General features: G+C 59.8%; 4 protein-coding genes across 4 annotated transcripts; all 4 read right to left on the bottom strand.

Annotated features, from left to right (window-relative positions):
* Positions 1 to 577: 577 nt before the first annotated feature.
* LINJ_28_2710 (conserved hypothetical protein) lies at positions 578 to 2,500 on the bottom strand (the record flags this gene model as incomplete). Its single annotated transcript, XM_001470259.1, has 1 exon — positions 578 to 2,500. The coding sequence occupies one exon, from the start codon at positions 2,498 to 2,500 to the stop codon at positions 578 to 580; it is 1,923 nt and encodes a 640-aa protein (XP_001470296.1).
* Positions 2,501 to 4,542: 2,042 nt separating this feature from the next.
* Positions 4,543 to 6,432, bottom strand: LINJ_28_2700 (putative acyl-CoA dehydrogenase; the record flags this gene model as incomplete). The annotated part of the gene is made up of 1 exon (XM_001470258.1): positions 4,543 to 6,432. The coding sequence occupies one exon, from the start codon at positions 6,430 to 6,432 to the stop codon at positions 4,543 to 4,545; it is 1,890 nt and encodes a 629-aa protein (XP_001470295.1).
* Positions 6,433 to 10,348: 3,916 nt separating this feature from the next.
* LINJ_28_2690 (putative eukaryotic translation initiation factor) lies at positions 10,349 to 11,398 on the bottom strand (the record flags this gene model as incomplete). The annotated part of the gene is made up of 1 exon (XM_001470257.1): positions 10,349 to 11,398. The coding sequence occupies one exon, from the start codon at positions 11,396 to 11,398 to the stop codon at positions 10,349 to 10,351; it is 1,050 nt and encodes a 349-aa protein (XP_001470294.1).
* A 938-nt stretch (positions 11,399 to 12,336) lies between these two features.
* On the bottom strand, positions 12,337 to 13,890 carry LINJ_28_2680 (conserved hypothetical protein; the record flags this gene model as incomplete). The annotated part of the gene is made up of 1 exon (XM_001470256.1): positions 12,337 to 13,890. One exon carries the CDS (start codon positions 13,888 to 13,890, stop codon positions 12,337 to 12,339), a length of 1,554 nt encoding a protein of 517 aa, XP_001470293.1.
* Between the last annotated feature and the right edge of the window lie 446 nt (positions 13,891 to 14,336).

Here is a 14,336-nt window from a genome sequence, read left to right as displayed (position 1 = left end):
AAGCTTCGCTGGCGCATTTCGTTGGGCGCGCCAAGGACAGCCTGTCGCAGCACCCTCACGTCGGCCCATGCCCCTGCTGACGAAGAAAGGAAAGGAAAGACTGGCCCCCCACCACCATCACCACCACCTTAGATGAGGTGCTGCCACTCGCCCTCCCCTCCAACGAGGTTCACCAATCCTTTGTGTTCTCCATCCCTCTGGGTTCCTGTGTGCGTGCGCGTCAAGTTTTTGTTGCTTACAGTTACGCCCAGGTCGTCATTGCTCGTAGAAAGGCACACGCATCAAGTAAGGTCCGAGAGAGGGAGGCAGGGGGCCACAGCGCATAGAACACAATCCTCTCTCGCTCGCTGGGGATGCGCAGGGAGGACGAACATCGGCGACTTCCATCACATCCACCTCACATGTGTGTATGTCTGTGCGTGCATATGGGGGTGGCGGAAGTTCTCCATGCAACCATTGGTCGCACGTGTGCTGACACACAGAGTGAGGCATCTGAATTTCGAGTGCGAGTGGCGAAGAGTGAGAAGAACGACGAGTCCATCAGCAGGTGCTTCGAAAGCAAACGCGTCCCTCCTGTTCAGGAGGAGGGCGAATCAGACTCGGCAGCGCGTCGCACCGCCTCCTCGAGCGACTGCGTCGGGAACACGTGCCGTGCGCCGTAGCGCTGCCGCAGGTGATGAAGGGCCTCCTCACGAATGGGCAGCCGGGGCACGGAGGCCCATCGCACGGCAGGACGTAGCTGGCACACCGCCACGCAGTCGGTGCCGTACACGGAGAGGTTCGGAAAGGCGATGCCGAGGTGGTCCATCGCGCGCTCCTCCGCTTCCTCCGTGTGAATGGCCTCCACTGCGGGAGCCGATGTGGTTCTCTCGTCGCCATCTTGTGCAGCAGCCGACGACAGGTCCACGAAGGTCTCGTTCAACAGCTCCCGCACGAGGTCCGACACCGTCAAGGACAGCTCTCGCACTTCACGAAGAACAACATACCAGCATGCATCCTCCGACGGTGCCGCTGCGCCGCCGTAGCGGCGGAACACGCGTGCCTCGGTAAGGTCACCAAAGTCGATGCAGAAGGCGATCTGGTCAGCCACATGTGCCGTCCCACGTGAGGCAAACTCGCGCAACCAGTTCATGTCCTTGGCACTAAAGTCATTCGTCGCCGCCATCTCCACCACGTCCTCCGAAGTGAGGGCCTCGTCCGCGTCCTCTTCACCGCTGCTGCCGCGACTTCGCGAGCCGGAGTGCCGGACAGCGTCGTCGTCCTCACCCTCCTCGCGATCGATCTCCTCCACGGCCGGCTCGCCACGCCGCCGGCGGCCACTCTCGCCTCCATCCTCGGCCGACGACGCCCTGTCGCGCCTTCGCTTGTGGTGCTTCGCCGGTTCCTCCTTGATCGGCACTTCCTCCAAGCACCAAATGGACTGACGGGTGCAATGCGCGCAGTAGTGGCTGCACCTCCATCCTTGCGGTGATCCACCCAGCCGCGCTCGTGAGCCGCACGTTCGGCACACCTCATCGTAGTAAATCGTCGTTGCGGTCGCGGCCTCTTTAGCAGCATTGGCCGCCGCCGTTGCCTTGGACCGCGCCATTGCAGCCGCAATCGTGGACGTCGATGACGACAGTGGCGGAGGCGGAGATGAGGTCACCGCGGGCACTGGCCCCGTCGTAATGGCCGGGGTAGAGGACGTGTCTGGTCGGCTCAAGATCCCCTCCAGTCTCCCAGAGACCGCATAGCCCTCCCCGTCCGCGGCGTCAGCGCCTTCACCCTTGATACCGGCCTCGGCCAGCAGCAGCTCCTGTTGGGTGTAGCCCATGTCCGTGGCGTGTCGGTACTCGTCGGTGGCACGGCGAAACCGCTCGATCTTCTCGAGAGCGTCCTCGTCAGCGTAGCTTCCGATGTCACCGATTGCAACCTGTGCTGGGTTCGCCGACCGTACGTAGCGAATCTGGAACTTGCTCTCCTTCCACGAAACTCGCTCAATGATGTCGTCGAGGTTCACCTGCTTCGCCGCCTCGGGGTTCTGGAAGAACAAAATATCCTTCTTGAGGTGCATCACGCGATCTGCGCGGTCGCCGGTGGACTCGTGTGACAGATTGCACTTCTCCGCCAAGGCGTGGACAACCATACGGTCCAGTGAGGAGAGGTTCGGCAGCTCCAGCTCGTACTTGGACTTGTCCTCGATGAAGGCGAGCAGCAGGCGATGGTAGTGCCGCACGAACCGCATTTGATTTTCCTTTGCATGCAGCGCAGTCGCCTCCGCCGTGGCCGCATCCGCATCACTAGCCGTATCCTTCTGAAAGTGAAGCCCCTCTGCAACGTCCAAGGCGGGGGAGGAGGGCGTCGGCTGCACCGTGGGTTGGGGGTGGCGGCTGGACGACGCCGAATCCTCAAGAGTCCGCCCCTTCTTCAGGACAGTCTTGCCGGTGGGATTGGCGGCACGATTGCGGATCGACTGCCGCGCGCTCTCCAATATCGCACGCATGCTGGCACGTGCGTCCATCGCTGCAGCTATGGTGCTACAAACGCGGCTCGTATGGGCGTGCGAGTGGGGGAGGTGTGGTGTCTAGCAGAGTTCGTGTAACCCGTGTTGCTGCGCGAGCCGGTCCACAACTCGAATCAGGTGGCGATCGCAGGTGAGCCCAGGCAAACGCAAGAGGAGGCGAGGACGAGAGAGAGGGTGCGGAGCGAGAGGGCGAGAGAAGGCAAGCCTATTCTAAATTCATTTTTATAAAGGCAGCGAGTCGGAGTGCTGGCACACATACGCACGCCCCAACTCGCACGTACCGGCGAAGGATGGCTGGGCGTGGAGCGAGGGAAGAGAAAGGAGAAACGGTCAAGAGGCACGCAGCGCGAAGACAGAAGGGTGGTGGTCTGATCACACACGCACACATATAAAGACGCTCGTGAGACGAGCGCCGAGACCCGACGCGACTGGGGGAGACGACGCGATGTGTCTTCAAGCGGCTGCCTTCGCAAGCACGGACTCCCATTCGTGTTGCCTCCTTCGCGCCTCACACGCGCGGGCGCACACGGGGCCCGGAGAGATGCATCTTTGATCGCCATGTCACGCATACGCCACCACAGACATACAACAGCAGCAGCACACACACACACACGCACACACAGGCGCACTCAGGGAGATTTGTATGTATGTATGCGTGTGTGTGTGTGAGAGTCGGCGCCACGGGACGTGGCCGGTGCAAGACAGAGGCAAAAAAAAAGAAGAAATTTCGAAAAGAGGGCAAAAAAGGGAGAAGGGAAGGGGGCTGTGAAAGGGGGGGGATCCATCAGAGAAAAAAAAAGAGAGCAGCAGCAGCAGCACATACAAGGGCTTGAGTTGCTCGACACATACATGTGTGTGTGTGTGTGTACGCGCGTGCATCGAGCCGAAAACGCCAGAGGCACCCCAAAGGCACCAAAACATGCGCATGCGTGCACCTTCACACCGCTTGCATCGTATTGGCCGAGCAAAAAAAGACAGACCAAGAGAAAAATGAAAGCAAAGGCAAAGTCGACTCGCACAATCGAAAANGCAGCCAGCGCATCATGTCGGGCCGCCACTGGGTGCGTCNNCACGAGTGGCGCAGGCTCCCCGCAGCACCAGTGGGCCGTGTGAGGGTCGGGTGTGGGATGCGTTCGAGTCACGCGGCCTAGTCACATGGGTGGCACAAGCGTGTGCACGGTCGCAGGTCGCTCCGAGGCAGCACCACCCACGACCTCACCCGCCGGCATCAGTAGCGACGCATCGCACTGACCTCCCCAAGTCTCATGCGCGCGGCCCTGCCACAGCGAGAAGTGGGGTCCGGCAATCGGCAGGGCTGGAGGAGGGAGGGGCTGCCTGGCTTCCGCCGCCCCCTCCTCCACAACACAGAGAGAGAGAGTAGAGGGTGTGGGACGTGCGCGGGCACTCGGATTTCACACACGGAGATGAGCCGGCATCATCAGGGTCCCGTCATCAACGTCGGAAATAAAACGATGAGAACATCGACATATCGTTCTTCAGCAAGAGAGAGGCGGGCCAACCACACACGCGCAGAGACGAAGAGAGTGGAAAGCGTCAGAAAACACACACACACGCAGCGGCTCGTTCTATCGCGCGGGGTCTCGGCGCTTGCCATCCATAAGCGCCGAGAGAGAGAGGGCAGCGCAAACAGAAAAGAAGAAACAGCGCGGAGAGGCGCATCCTCCTGTCCTCCCCCAACGGCGTTTGCTCGCGTGATTTCGCCGTGTCGGAACCTCTTAATGTTCTTCAGAGCGAGGAAGTGGAGGGATGGTGAGAGTGAGACATGCATGCCCTCCATCCTTCACGATGGGGCGGCATCCGGGGTGTCTAAACAGGCAGGCTAGTGGGGCGGAGGAGGCGCGAGGGACGGCGTGCAAACAATCTGCAGGTGCGAGAATCGTTGGCCGCTGTGCCAAGAGGCTTACGAAAGCACGTCACGAAAGGGACACCTGGGAAGCAGGAAAGAAGCGTCCTCGCACGACTAGCTCACCCCCCCTCCGACAGCACCAGCAGCCACGCACCGCATGTGTGCCACGTGATCAGATGTCCCAGTTCTCCTCCTTGTACGCGCACAGCGTCGGCTCCGCCTGCATGACCCTCCTGTGCGCCTCAGCGCGCGGCAGAATGCGTGTGAACACGTACTCGCACGTGTCCAGCTTCGTCTGGTAGAACCCGTCCGCGTCCTGGCCGGCTGCCACCTTGCAATGGGCTACCTCCGCCATCCGCAGCCAGTAGTACCCAAGAGTCATGTATCCCGTGTACATCAGGAAGTCCTCCGACGACGCGGCGGCGGCGTCGCGGTTTTTCAACGCCATCAGCCCGATCCGGGTCGTCGCAATCCGCCACTGCTTCTGCATCAGCCACAGCTGCCGCCCGTACCGCCCCAGTGCACCGGTCGACAGCATGTGCGCCCGCGCAAGCTTGCTCACGCGCTTCCCGAACCGTTTTGCCTGGTTGCCGCCCTTCGTGCTCAGCACCTTGCGGCCAATGAAGTCCAGTGCCTGCACGCCGGTCGTGCCCTCGTAGATGGTTCCGATGCGCGAGTCGCGCAGGATCTGCTCCATCCCGTTGCCCTTGATGTACCCGTGCCCGCCCCACACTTGCAGCAACCGGCTTGCTGCCTCCACCCCCCACTCCGTCACACACGCCTTCGCGATCGGCGTGTAGAAGCCGATCTCGTGGTCCAGCGCCTCCGCGGTTGCAGCGTCTGGCGCAGCGGCGTGCAGGTCCAGCAGCCGCCCAACGTCCAGCAGCAGCGCGCGCCCGCCCTCCGCAATAGCCTTCGCGAACAGCACATTCTGCCGCACGTTCGCGTGGCAGATGATCCGGTCCGCTACCATCTCCGGTTCCTTTGTGCCGCCAAGCGCACGCATAGATCGCCGCTCGCGCGCGTACCGCAGCCCGTTCTGGAACGCAAGCTCCGCGTGGCAGACGCCCTCCAGCGCGCACCCGACTCGCGCGGCGTTCATGAACGTGAACATCTGCTTCATCCCGGCGCTCGGCTCGCCGATCAGATACCCCACAGAGTTGTGGAAGCTCAGCTGGCACGTCGAGCTGCCCTTGATCCCCATCTTTTTCTCCAGCGCAATGCACTCCACATTCTTCGCACCCTCCAGTGACCCGTCATCGTTCACAACATGCCGCGGCACAAGGAACAGCGACAGCCCCTTCGTCGACGGCAGCGAGTTCGGCAGCCGTGCAAGCACGACGTGAATAATGTTGTCCGTCAGGTCGTGGTCGCCGGCGGAAATGAAGATCTTCGTCCCGGTGATGCGGTACGACTTGCCGTCGCCGGACGGCTCCGCCTTCGTCTTCACTTGTGACAGGTCCGTCCCGCACTGCGGCTCCGTCAGGCACATTGTCCCGCTCCACTCGCCACTCACCAGTTTAGGCAGGTACTGGTCCTTCAACTCGTCGCTCGCCCATGACATGAGAGTGCGGCAGGCACCCAGAGACAGCCCGGAATACATGCTGAAACCCCAATTCGCTGTCGCTATCATTTCACGTGTCGTGAACCCGACCGACAGAGGCAGCGCCTGCCCACCGTACTTCTCGGCCTCATTAATACCGGTCCAGCCGCCCGCCGTGAGCGCCTGGTACGCCTCCTTGAAGCCATTGGGCGTCGTCACGTTGCCGTCCTTCAGCACGCAGCCCTCGCTGTCGCTGGACTCGTACAACGGAAACAACGTCTGCACCGCAAGCTTCGAGCTCTCCTCCAGCAGCGCATCCATCAATTCCTTCGTGACCACGCTGTCAGATCCACCAGCACCGTTCTTGCCCAAATTCTTGTAGTGGTCGTACATGTTGAAAACCTCCTCGTACAGAAACTGCACGTCGCGGATGCGCGGTTGGTAGGTGAGGCTGCGCAAAGCCATCGTCACAGCAGCGGCGTGGGAGGCCGCTGCCGAAGAGCACACGCGACGGAGCATGATGAGGGAGGGAGGGAGACGGATACAAGATCGAGGGAGCGAGAGATGGCGTTCCACGAGTGAACAAATAACAAGGGAAAGGAATAAGCAAGATAACGTGTGGGATAGGCACGACTGGCGAAGCCCTTCTGTGTGTTGCTTTCTCCGCGTGTCAGCAGGCAGAGGGGAATGGTGGGAGTCCGCGAAGAGAGACGCGCATGTGTGTGTGTGTGTGTGTGTGTGTATGTCACATACAAGAGTTGAATGGAGAGGGGTGGTGGTGGTGGTGGTACGGACGGCGTGAGAGAAAGAGAGGGAGGGGCCAAGCGGCACCATTGCACACAAGAGAAACCACGTGTAGCAACGCGCAGGGAGAGAGAGGTCGCAGGAGTACATGCACTGGATCACAGCTGGGGTGCCTCTTGCGCATGTGCGCGCCTGTGCACACAAAACCGTCTGCACAGAGGTGCAGACGGATAGCGAGAGCCCAGTCACACGCAGCATCACTGTGAAGTGAGAAGCACTTGGGGAAGGTGAGTGAAGGAAAAGGGGAGGGGGGCGAGCAGCAAGAGAGCAGGCAGGGCTGACATCGCACGTATGGGTCACCGCGTCATGCCAGAGGCACACGTCAGCTCACACATCTCACGTCATGTCACCCACACACCCACACACGCAGAGGGGTCAGATCACACCCCAGGCCTGCTCCTCTCGGAGGTAGAGTGCAGCCCAAGGTGAGGAGGAAGGAGAAGGCGACGGGCATATGGCAGCCGCCGGCAAATGCTGCAGATCTCCTAGCCATCATCGCTTGGTCCCCTCCCTCCCTCCCTCCCTCCCTCCATCTCTCCCTCTCAGCCGCTCCGCCTTCGAAGCCTGCCTCGTACGGCACTGACGAGAGTCTCGCTTCAACGCTCCGTTCGCTTTTCTTTCCCGCACACACATCGTTGATCACATTTTATGAATTATTATTTCTTCCTGTTAGTGTTCGAAAAGACAAAATGGAAAAGGTGACTTGATGGGGTGGGCCGGGGGGAGTGNGTCCTTGCGTGTGCGCACCCCCCCCCGCCCGCCCCTCCTCTCCTCGGTACTCTTCCGCCTCCCTGCAGCTCTTCGCTCTGTTTTTCGTTGCTGTCAACGTGGGCCCTCATGATGCGAGCCGCCGCACCGTAGTATTCAGGGTGCGGTGCCTACTCTTTATGTGGGGAGGCCAAGCAGCCTGCATATCCTGCCCTCGGCTACAGCTGCGGGGGCTCTTGGTGCCCGCGGAGCGGTCTGAGCTGGCGCTGTGCGGAAGAGACACGTGGGCATGAGATAATCAGGTTAGGACCAGCTCACTACGAAATCGTGTCGATGATTCAACAAATGTACACATACAACCACTGCTCTTTTCTTTGTCTCTGCCTTTGGCTGCGCTGCGGTGATGTTGAGCGCGAGCCGGGACCTTGCCTGCGCTGTGAGGCAGTGGCATTGCAATGAACTGAACGACGTCACGCGGCGCTGACGGGCCGGTTCCCTGGCACAGCTGCAGTGCCACAGAGGCAGGAGACCTGTGGTTGTGTATGCGTGTATACCTGTTGACGTGTTCGTGGCAGAATGGACACGTCGGAAAATAAAGTTTAAACAGCTGTTCAAGTCGGAAAGGCAAGACCGGCACACGCATCGACACATCCAAGCACATGTGCGTATGTATACACACATATATATATGTATATAATGCCCCGAGAGAGAAGGCAACCGAAAGAGACAGGCACGCAGAGAATGTGAAGAGAAAGGGACGCCGGCACTCACACGTGGTGTGGTCTTCCCTCCCCTCTCTCCCCTCCCCCTTCCACACACACACACACGCAACGGACACACTAAAGGAAGATAAGCACACAAAGAAATGACATAGAGACACATGCCGAGATGGCGGAGGCTGAACACACTGAGAAGGAGAGGGAGAGGAAGAGGGAAAAACGACTGGGCGAAATCGCAGGCGTGTGAGGACAAGCAACGCTCGAATCGCCCGATATCGTGCACCCGGCAGCGCACACACACAGACGCAGGCACATACACACGCACGCGCTCGTAAAGACAGCAACCGCAATAACAACAGCAGCAGCAGCCACAACAGGAACAAGCATCAATTTACAGGCACGAGGAGAAGCTTGAGTCCGATGAACACACGACGTGGGGGAGAGCGAAGAACACTTCTCTGATGCTGTGCGTCTTATCGGTCATCATCATCGTAATACATATAATAATAAATAACACATACAAGGGAAGCAAGGCCTGGAAAGGGCTGAGCAAGATGATGCGTTGTCTACAGCCGCGACGAGTGCGCGAGACGGAGGCCGGCGGGAGGGGAGAGTGGGGGGGGGGGTGACCGGCAGACACAGACACAAGAGCGCCACAATGCGATGAGGGCCCACACGAAAAAGGTAGAGAAAGCGCCCAAGGAAGACGAAAAGGTCAACACGGAGACAGACAGACAGCGCGCTGCGTAACAGCGCCAGGGAGAAAAACAAGGAAAATGCATGCGTGCATATACGCCTGTACATGCGCGTGGTTAGCCAATGCATGCATCCGTGCGTCTGTGTCTGCGGTGCAGTTCACCCGACTTTCGTGGCCCACAAGCATCTGTCGCTCAGCACCCTTTTCCTGCTTGATTGTGTTCCCTTGTCCCACGACTCTCCGGGCCCTCCCCCTTCCACGCCACCCCTCTCCCAGCTCCTCACTCATCGTCGCCGTGGCTCGCCGAACAAGTCGAATGCCGGATGGTGCGAGTAAAGGAAAGAGATGGTAGATGGAAGATGGGAGAGAGCTGCACACTCCTTCAGTTCGGTAGAGAGTGCGGCAGGTCGAGGTGTGTGGTGGTGGTGGTGGGGGGGGGGGGTCTAGCGGGGCATTTCTTCCACACATATAAACACATACATACACACATGTAGATACCCCACCTTGCTTGCTTTCCTTTCAGACTCTTCTCATGTGCCATCTCTCCCTCTCCGGGCGTCATGCCGATGTCCCCCCCCCATGTTCCTCTCGTGTCACGAAACAGAACGCAGCACCCGCTCTCTTTGTTCTTTCTTTCTGTCACAAGCAACAGGCACGCACACGCCACGACGCACCACACAGCCATCCCCCACTGAGTTGAAGGGAGGGAAGAGCGGACAACGACGATGCGGTGCATGCCTACTTCCTTCAGCTCCTGAGCTGTGTGTGCCTGGGTGTGTGTGTGTGTGTTTCTGGGGGGAGGAGGGGGAGATGTAGCGTGCCTTTGCCCGGTTTTTTTTAGAGGCACTTTTGTTTTTTTTTTCACCCAAGGTTTTTGAATCAACTCTTCGCCTAGGCGCGCATGCACGCGTCTCGATATCTGTGCATCCAGCAGCGCAGAAGCAAGCAAGGAGAACAAGATACGCACGCCTCTACGACACCGCTCCGAACCGCTTCCCTAAGAGGGAGAGGACCCGCTACGACGACAAGCTCAATCGCGGCACGCGTGCAAAACGCGCGCAGCCCCGCCATGCAACTACAGGGCTGCTCAAAAAAGGAGGAGAAGAAATGGGGAGGGAGAGACAGACGGACAGACACGGACAGGCAGGCAGGCACACGGATATAGAAGGGAGGGGAAGAGAGCAAAGCAAACGCGGCAAGCGCCATGTGTGCGATGGAGGGAGGAAGGCACAGACAGGCAGACAGCGAGATGAGATGGGGAGAGTGGCCATGGTGAGCCTTTTATCGCCTCCTTCCCGCCAGAAGAGCGACTCTGGCAGTCTTCCCCGGTGCGAAAACACACACAAAAAAAAAAACATGCACTCAGATACATATACTCCTGCTAGGCCACCCCACGCACGCCCACACACACTCTCCCGCTCGCCTCACTATCACCCACCACCACCACCACCACCCTTCTCGTGATCCTTCTTTCTTCGTCTCCTTATGTCGTTCGCGCCTCCTTAGACTAGAACGTGTGATCGGGCGAGATCTTCGTCTTGCCCTTCATGCGGGCGGCAAGACTATTCGTGGCGGCCTGCTTTTGATGGTGGGAGTAGTACTCCAGCTTCTGCAGCGTCTTGGCGCCCATAATCTTGCTGAGCGTGTCACGCACGCTATTTGCAAAGGCCTTCAGTTTGCCCACCTCCGAGTGCGCCGTCCAGAGCTGCAGCGTTACGGGTTTGTTGGATCGCACCTTTAGCATAATACCATTCAGCGTCGTGCTGCACTCATGAAAGCTCTCGCCGACAGCGCCGACGAGCATAGCCATGAAGACGTCATCGAGAACTTGCTTGTCGCTCAAGCCGGAGCGGTCGCGGTCGAAGACAACGATGCTGATGGTGCCACCCTTCTTGTTGCGCGGGTGCTCCCACTCGGGCTTGATATCCCTGCGGAACCACGAGTACGTGTAAACGGTCGGAAGCGCCGAAGGCGCCGGCAGATACCGCCATAGTCGCCAGAAGCTCTCCACGTCGCCGACGTTGGAGACAAAAATGGGCTCGAAGGACATGGTGCTGGTGGGGGAGCTATTAGACGCCATGTTGCTGCTACCTTGGTGGTCGTCGGCGTAGAGGTCCCACGAGGCGTGCAGCGGGATGGCGCTCGAGGTCGCCTTGGCAGCTGTGTTGTGGCAGCCGAACAGCTTCGGCAGTTTGCTCTCCGACCAATCCGTCGGCTGTGCCTCCGGCAGCCAGTCCAGCTGCGAGTCATCGTTCTCATCTGTCTCCTTCTTGGCAGCGCCCGCAGCAGCGGCAGAGTCGGGCAGCGAACTGGCCGGGCGCTCCATCAGCGGCGGCGCAGTCGTCTTTCCGTCCTCGGTGGTCGCCTTGGGGTCAACGTGCGTCGATGTCGCAGACGCCTGCTTCGGGCCGCCTGGCACGAACGGCTCTGCGGCTGCGCTCAGCTTGGTCACCAGCTGCGTCGACGGCGGCTTGACGACCGCAGCCGCCGAGGACGACTTTGGCTCCCCTTTCGCGTCGCTTTTCTGTGGTATGTATGCAGCGGCAGACGGGTTCATCGTTCTATTCCCTCTATGTCTACACGCTGGTGGAAGAGGGGTCACACGTGTGACTGGGAGTGGGGTAGAGGGCACGTGGGGTGGTGTGGGGTTGAGACTTGATGGTCAAGCGGGGAGGGAAGAAGGCGGTGGAGGGATGTCCTACGTTCTCCTTGCTACTCCTTTGGTTTTTCTTCCGTTCTGTGGGGTATTTCACTGTGCCACGGTCGGCAAGCGTGTTGGCATGTATGCGCATCCGAGGGAGGGATGGAGAAGAGAGGAAAGAGAAAAGCGAGGTAATGTAGCTTGTGTGCTTCGAGAGTGTGATGGGGCGGAGCCCGTACGCATGCATAGGCAGCGTCCGCGAATGAGGAAGTACACCCGTCCCTGCGGCTGCTGCTGCTGGCACGGATTAGCACAAAGAGAGAGAGACGAAAGCCACTCCTAAATACACGTAGGTCCTCTTGTGCGCGCATTATCATGGCCGTGTTCGTCTCATCACTTCCTCAACGGCCTCCCTACACCGGTGCATCGATCCAAGGGGAGGGAGCAGCCGGCCGTGTTGAACAGAGCCAACCAACCAACCACAAAGGAGCGGAAGGGAGGAGATGAACGGCATTCGGGCCCCGGCCACTCACAAGACGATGCCGCACGTACGTGAGCACGCACGAAGAAGTGCGCGCGCGTGACTCTTGTGTGTGTGTGTGTGTGTGTGTGTGTGTGTGTGTGTGTGTGTGTGTGTGTGTGTGTGTGTAATTCGGCCGACGAAAAAAAAAAGAAAACATTTGTTAAACGCTTTACGCTTATCGCCGGTCACAGCGAGTGCGTGTGTGATGGGAGACACACCGACGTACACACAGGTACAAGCTAGCCAGCACCCCATACAACGCCCAGCACCCAACTGAAAAAGAAAGCCGCGGCAAACCATTGAGGAATGATTAGGAAGGGAAGCAAAGGTGTCACAAATCGGTCACGACGCCGTCGATCACAATCGGTGAGTCACGGGGGCGGTAGATGCTCTTGTAGATGCGCTGGAAGCGGCGCAGGTCGCCCTCCATGCGTTGCACGAACTCGGCTGGGCTGATCACCTCGTTGGTCAGCTGCTCCAGCAGCGGCTTGGCGGCGCCAATGAAGCGGGCTGCCTCGACGCTTATCTGCGGGTCCAAGTCGTCAGCCTCGCAGCAGCGCACCAGCTGCTCTACCACAGCGACAATGATTGCCTCGTCGAGCTCAGCCTCCTCTTCGTCCTCCTCGTCGTCGAAGTCATGGAAGTCACCCCAGTCCCCCGCCTCTGCCCGCACCGGCAAGTCCGCGTCTGCATCTTCGTCGTCTTCGTCTGCGGCAGCTGCGGCTGCCGAGTTGGCCGTCTGAACAGCCCTCGTCGTCGATGGAGCATCATGATTGTACGCGTCACGATCGCCATCATTGGCCTGCTCGTTCCCCTCGGTTACAGCAGCGGCAGCAGGCGGTGCTGCGTCCTCGCCCTTATCTGCGCGCCCCTCCTCCGTATCCTCCTCATCCCCCTCTGCCCAGTCCTCGAGCAAGTCGTGCTCGTCCAAGGTAAGCTCGTACCCGCAACGCGTTCGCAGTGCACGTACTGTCCTGCCGTTTTCCTCGTACACCGGGTACACGTCGAGCTCCTCCTCCACTTCCACCTCGACGCTGTCACTGCCGTCGTCACGCTTCTCTCCTTGGGGGTCATCAACACGCAGCTCTGAGGAAGAAGACGGACCTTGTGGGGATGACTCGGCCGCGGCTGCTGAATTCGCCGCCGCAGACTCACCGGCAGTCGCAGCTGCAGCCGCAGCAGCGTCCTTGGGTGACGACTGAACCGTGGCACCGGCAGACGCCGGCACTTCACGAAAGCGTTTGCGTCGCGACTGGAGCACAAAGTCAGCAGCCGGCAGCCCCCGGCGCAGAAGGAGAGGCAACTCGTCTGCGGCCGAGGAGGCGGCATCTGCGCCGCGGCCGTGAAGAGAAGAGGACGCAGCCGGCGCCACGGTGCCCTCCCACAACCTCGGTGCCGTCACCTCCCTCACCCGCATCCCTCCATCGGTGATGAAAGAGACAGAGGCACCGCCGACTAGTCCGCTCAGCACGTCCTCTTCAAAGGAGAAGCCGTTAGCGTCTCCGTTGGCGTCCAACAGAGATGTCTGAGCGTCCGACATCCCCACGGCTGTCATCTCGGCCGCCTCTGCTTGCAATTCTGCGAGCGCGTCCGCCGAGACGGCGATGGCGTGGTCATCACACAGCACCTCCGCTACACCGTTCGCAGGCTGTGTCGCTCTGCGGCCCTCGCCGTCGTCATCACCGTCCACGGCATCCTCGTCGCTGTACAAGAACACCATCTTTGTGCGCCGCGGCGGTGCCGCAGCGGGAGGAGATGCAGGCGCGGGTGCGCTGGACGGGTCGAGCACCGTCGAAGATGCTGACGAGGACGCCTGCGCCGGTCTGTGGCCGCCCTCCAGGTCTGAGAGGCCAACTCCCGCAATAAGCTCTTGCACAGGATCCATTTGAATGTGTATATGTGTTTCGGATGTTGTGTGAGTGTTCTAAAGTGAGTGCCCACCTGCTCATGGTAAACGCGGAAGCGGAACGGGAACGACGATGGCAGGCGCAGACGCGAAGAGAAAACGAGAGGCACGCCGCACTCGTGCATACGCATACGAAAAGAGTGTAGGATAGAGAGAAATGTGTGCGCAGACAAGTGCGAGCCTCACACTCAGAGCTGCGGCGACTACAGCAACAAGAAAAGCGGAAAAGTCGACGGAAGACGACGGCCCCGCTCGCTCCACTCATCTGCAGTGTACTGCGTAGTCAGCCGCTTCTCCTTCCGTCGCGCTTGTCGGATTTGTGCACAAAGCCGTGCACGTCCTCTTCGGTTCTTGTTTTTGTTTTTGCTGTTTCTCGTGTGTATATCACTTGCTTAGTTGATTGACGTTTGTGAGCGGGCAGTCCC

The sequence above is a fragment of the Leishmania infantum genome, chromosome 28 (genome assembly GCF_000002875.2).
Source record: "Leishmania infantum JPCM5 genome chromosome 28".
Taxonomy (NCBI): domain Eukaryota; phylum Euglenozoa; class Kinetoplastea; order Trypanosomatida; family Trypanosomatidae; genus Leishmania; species Leishmania infantum.
This window is presented reverse-complemented; position numbering and strand designations above follow the sequence as displayed.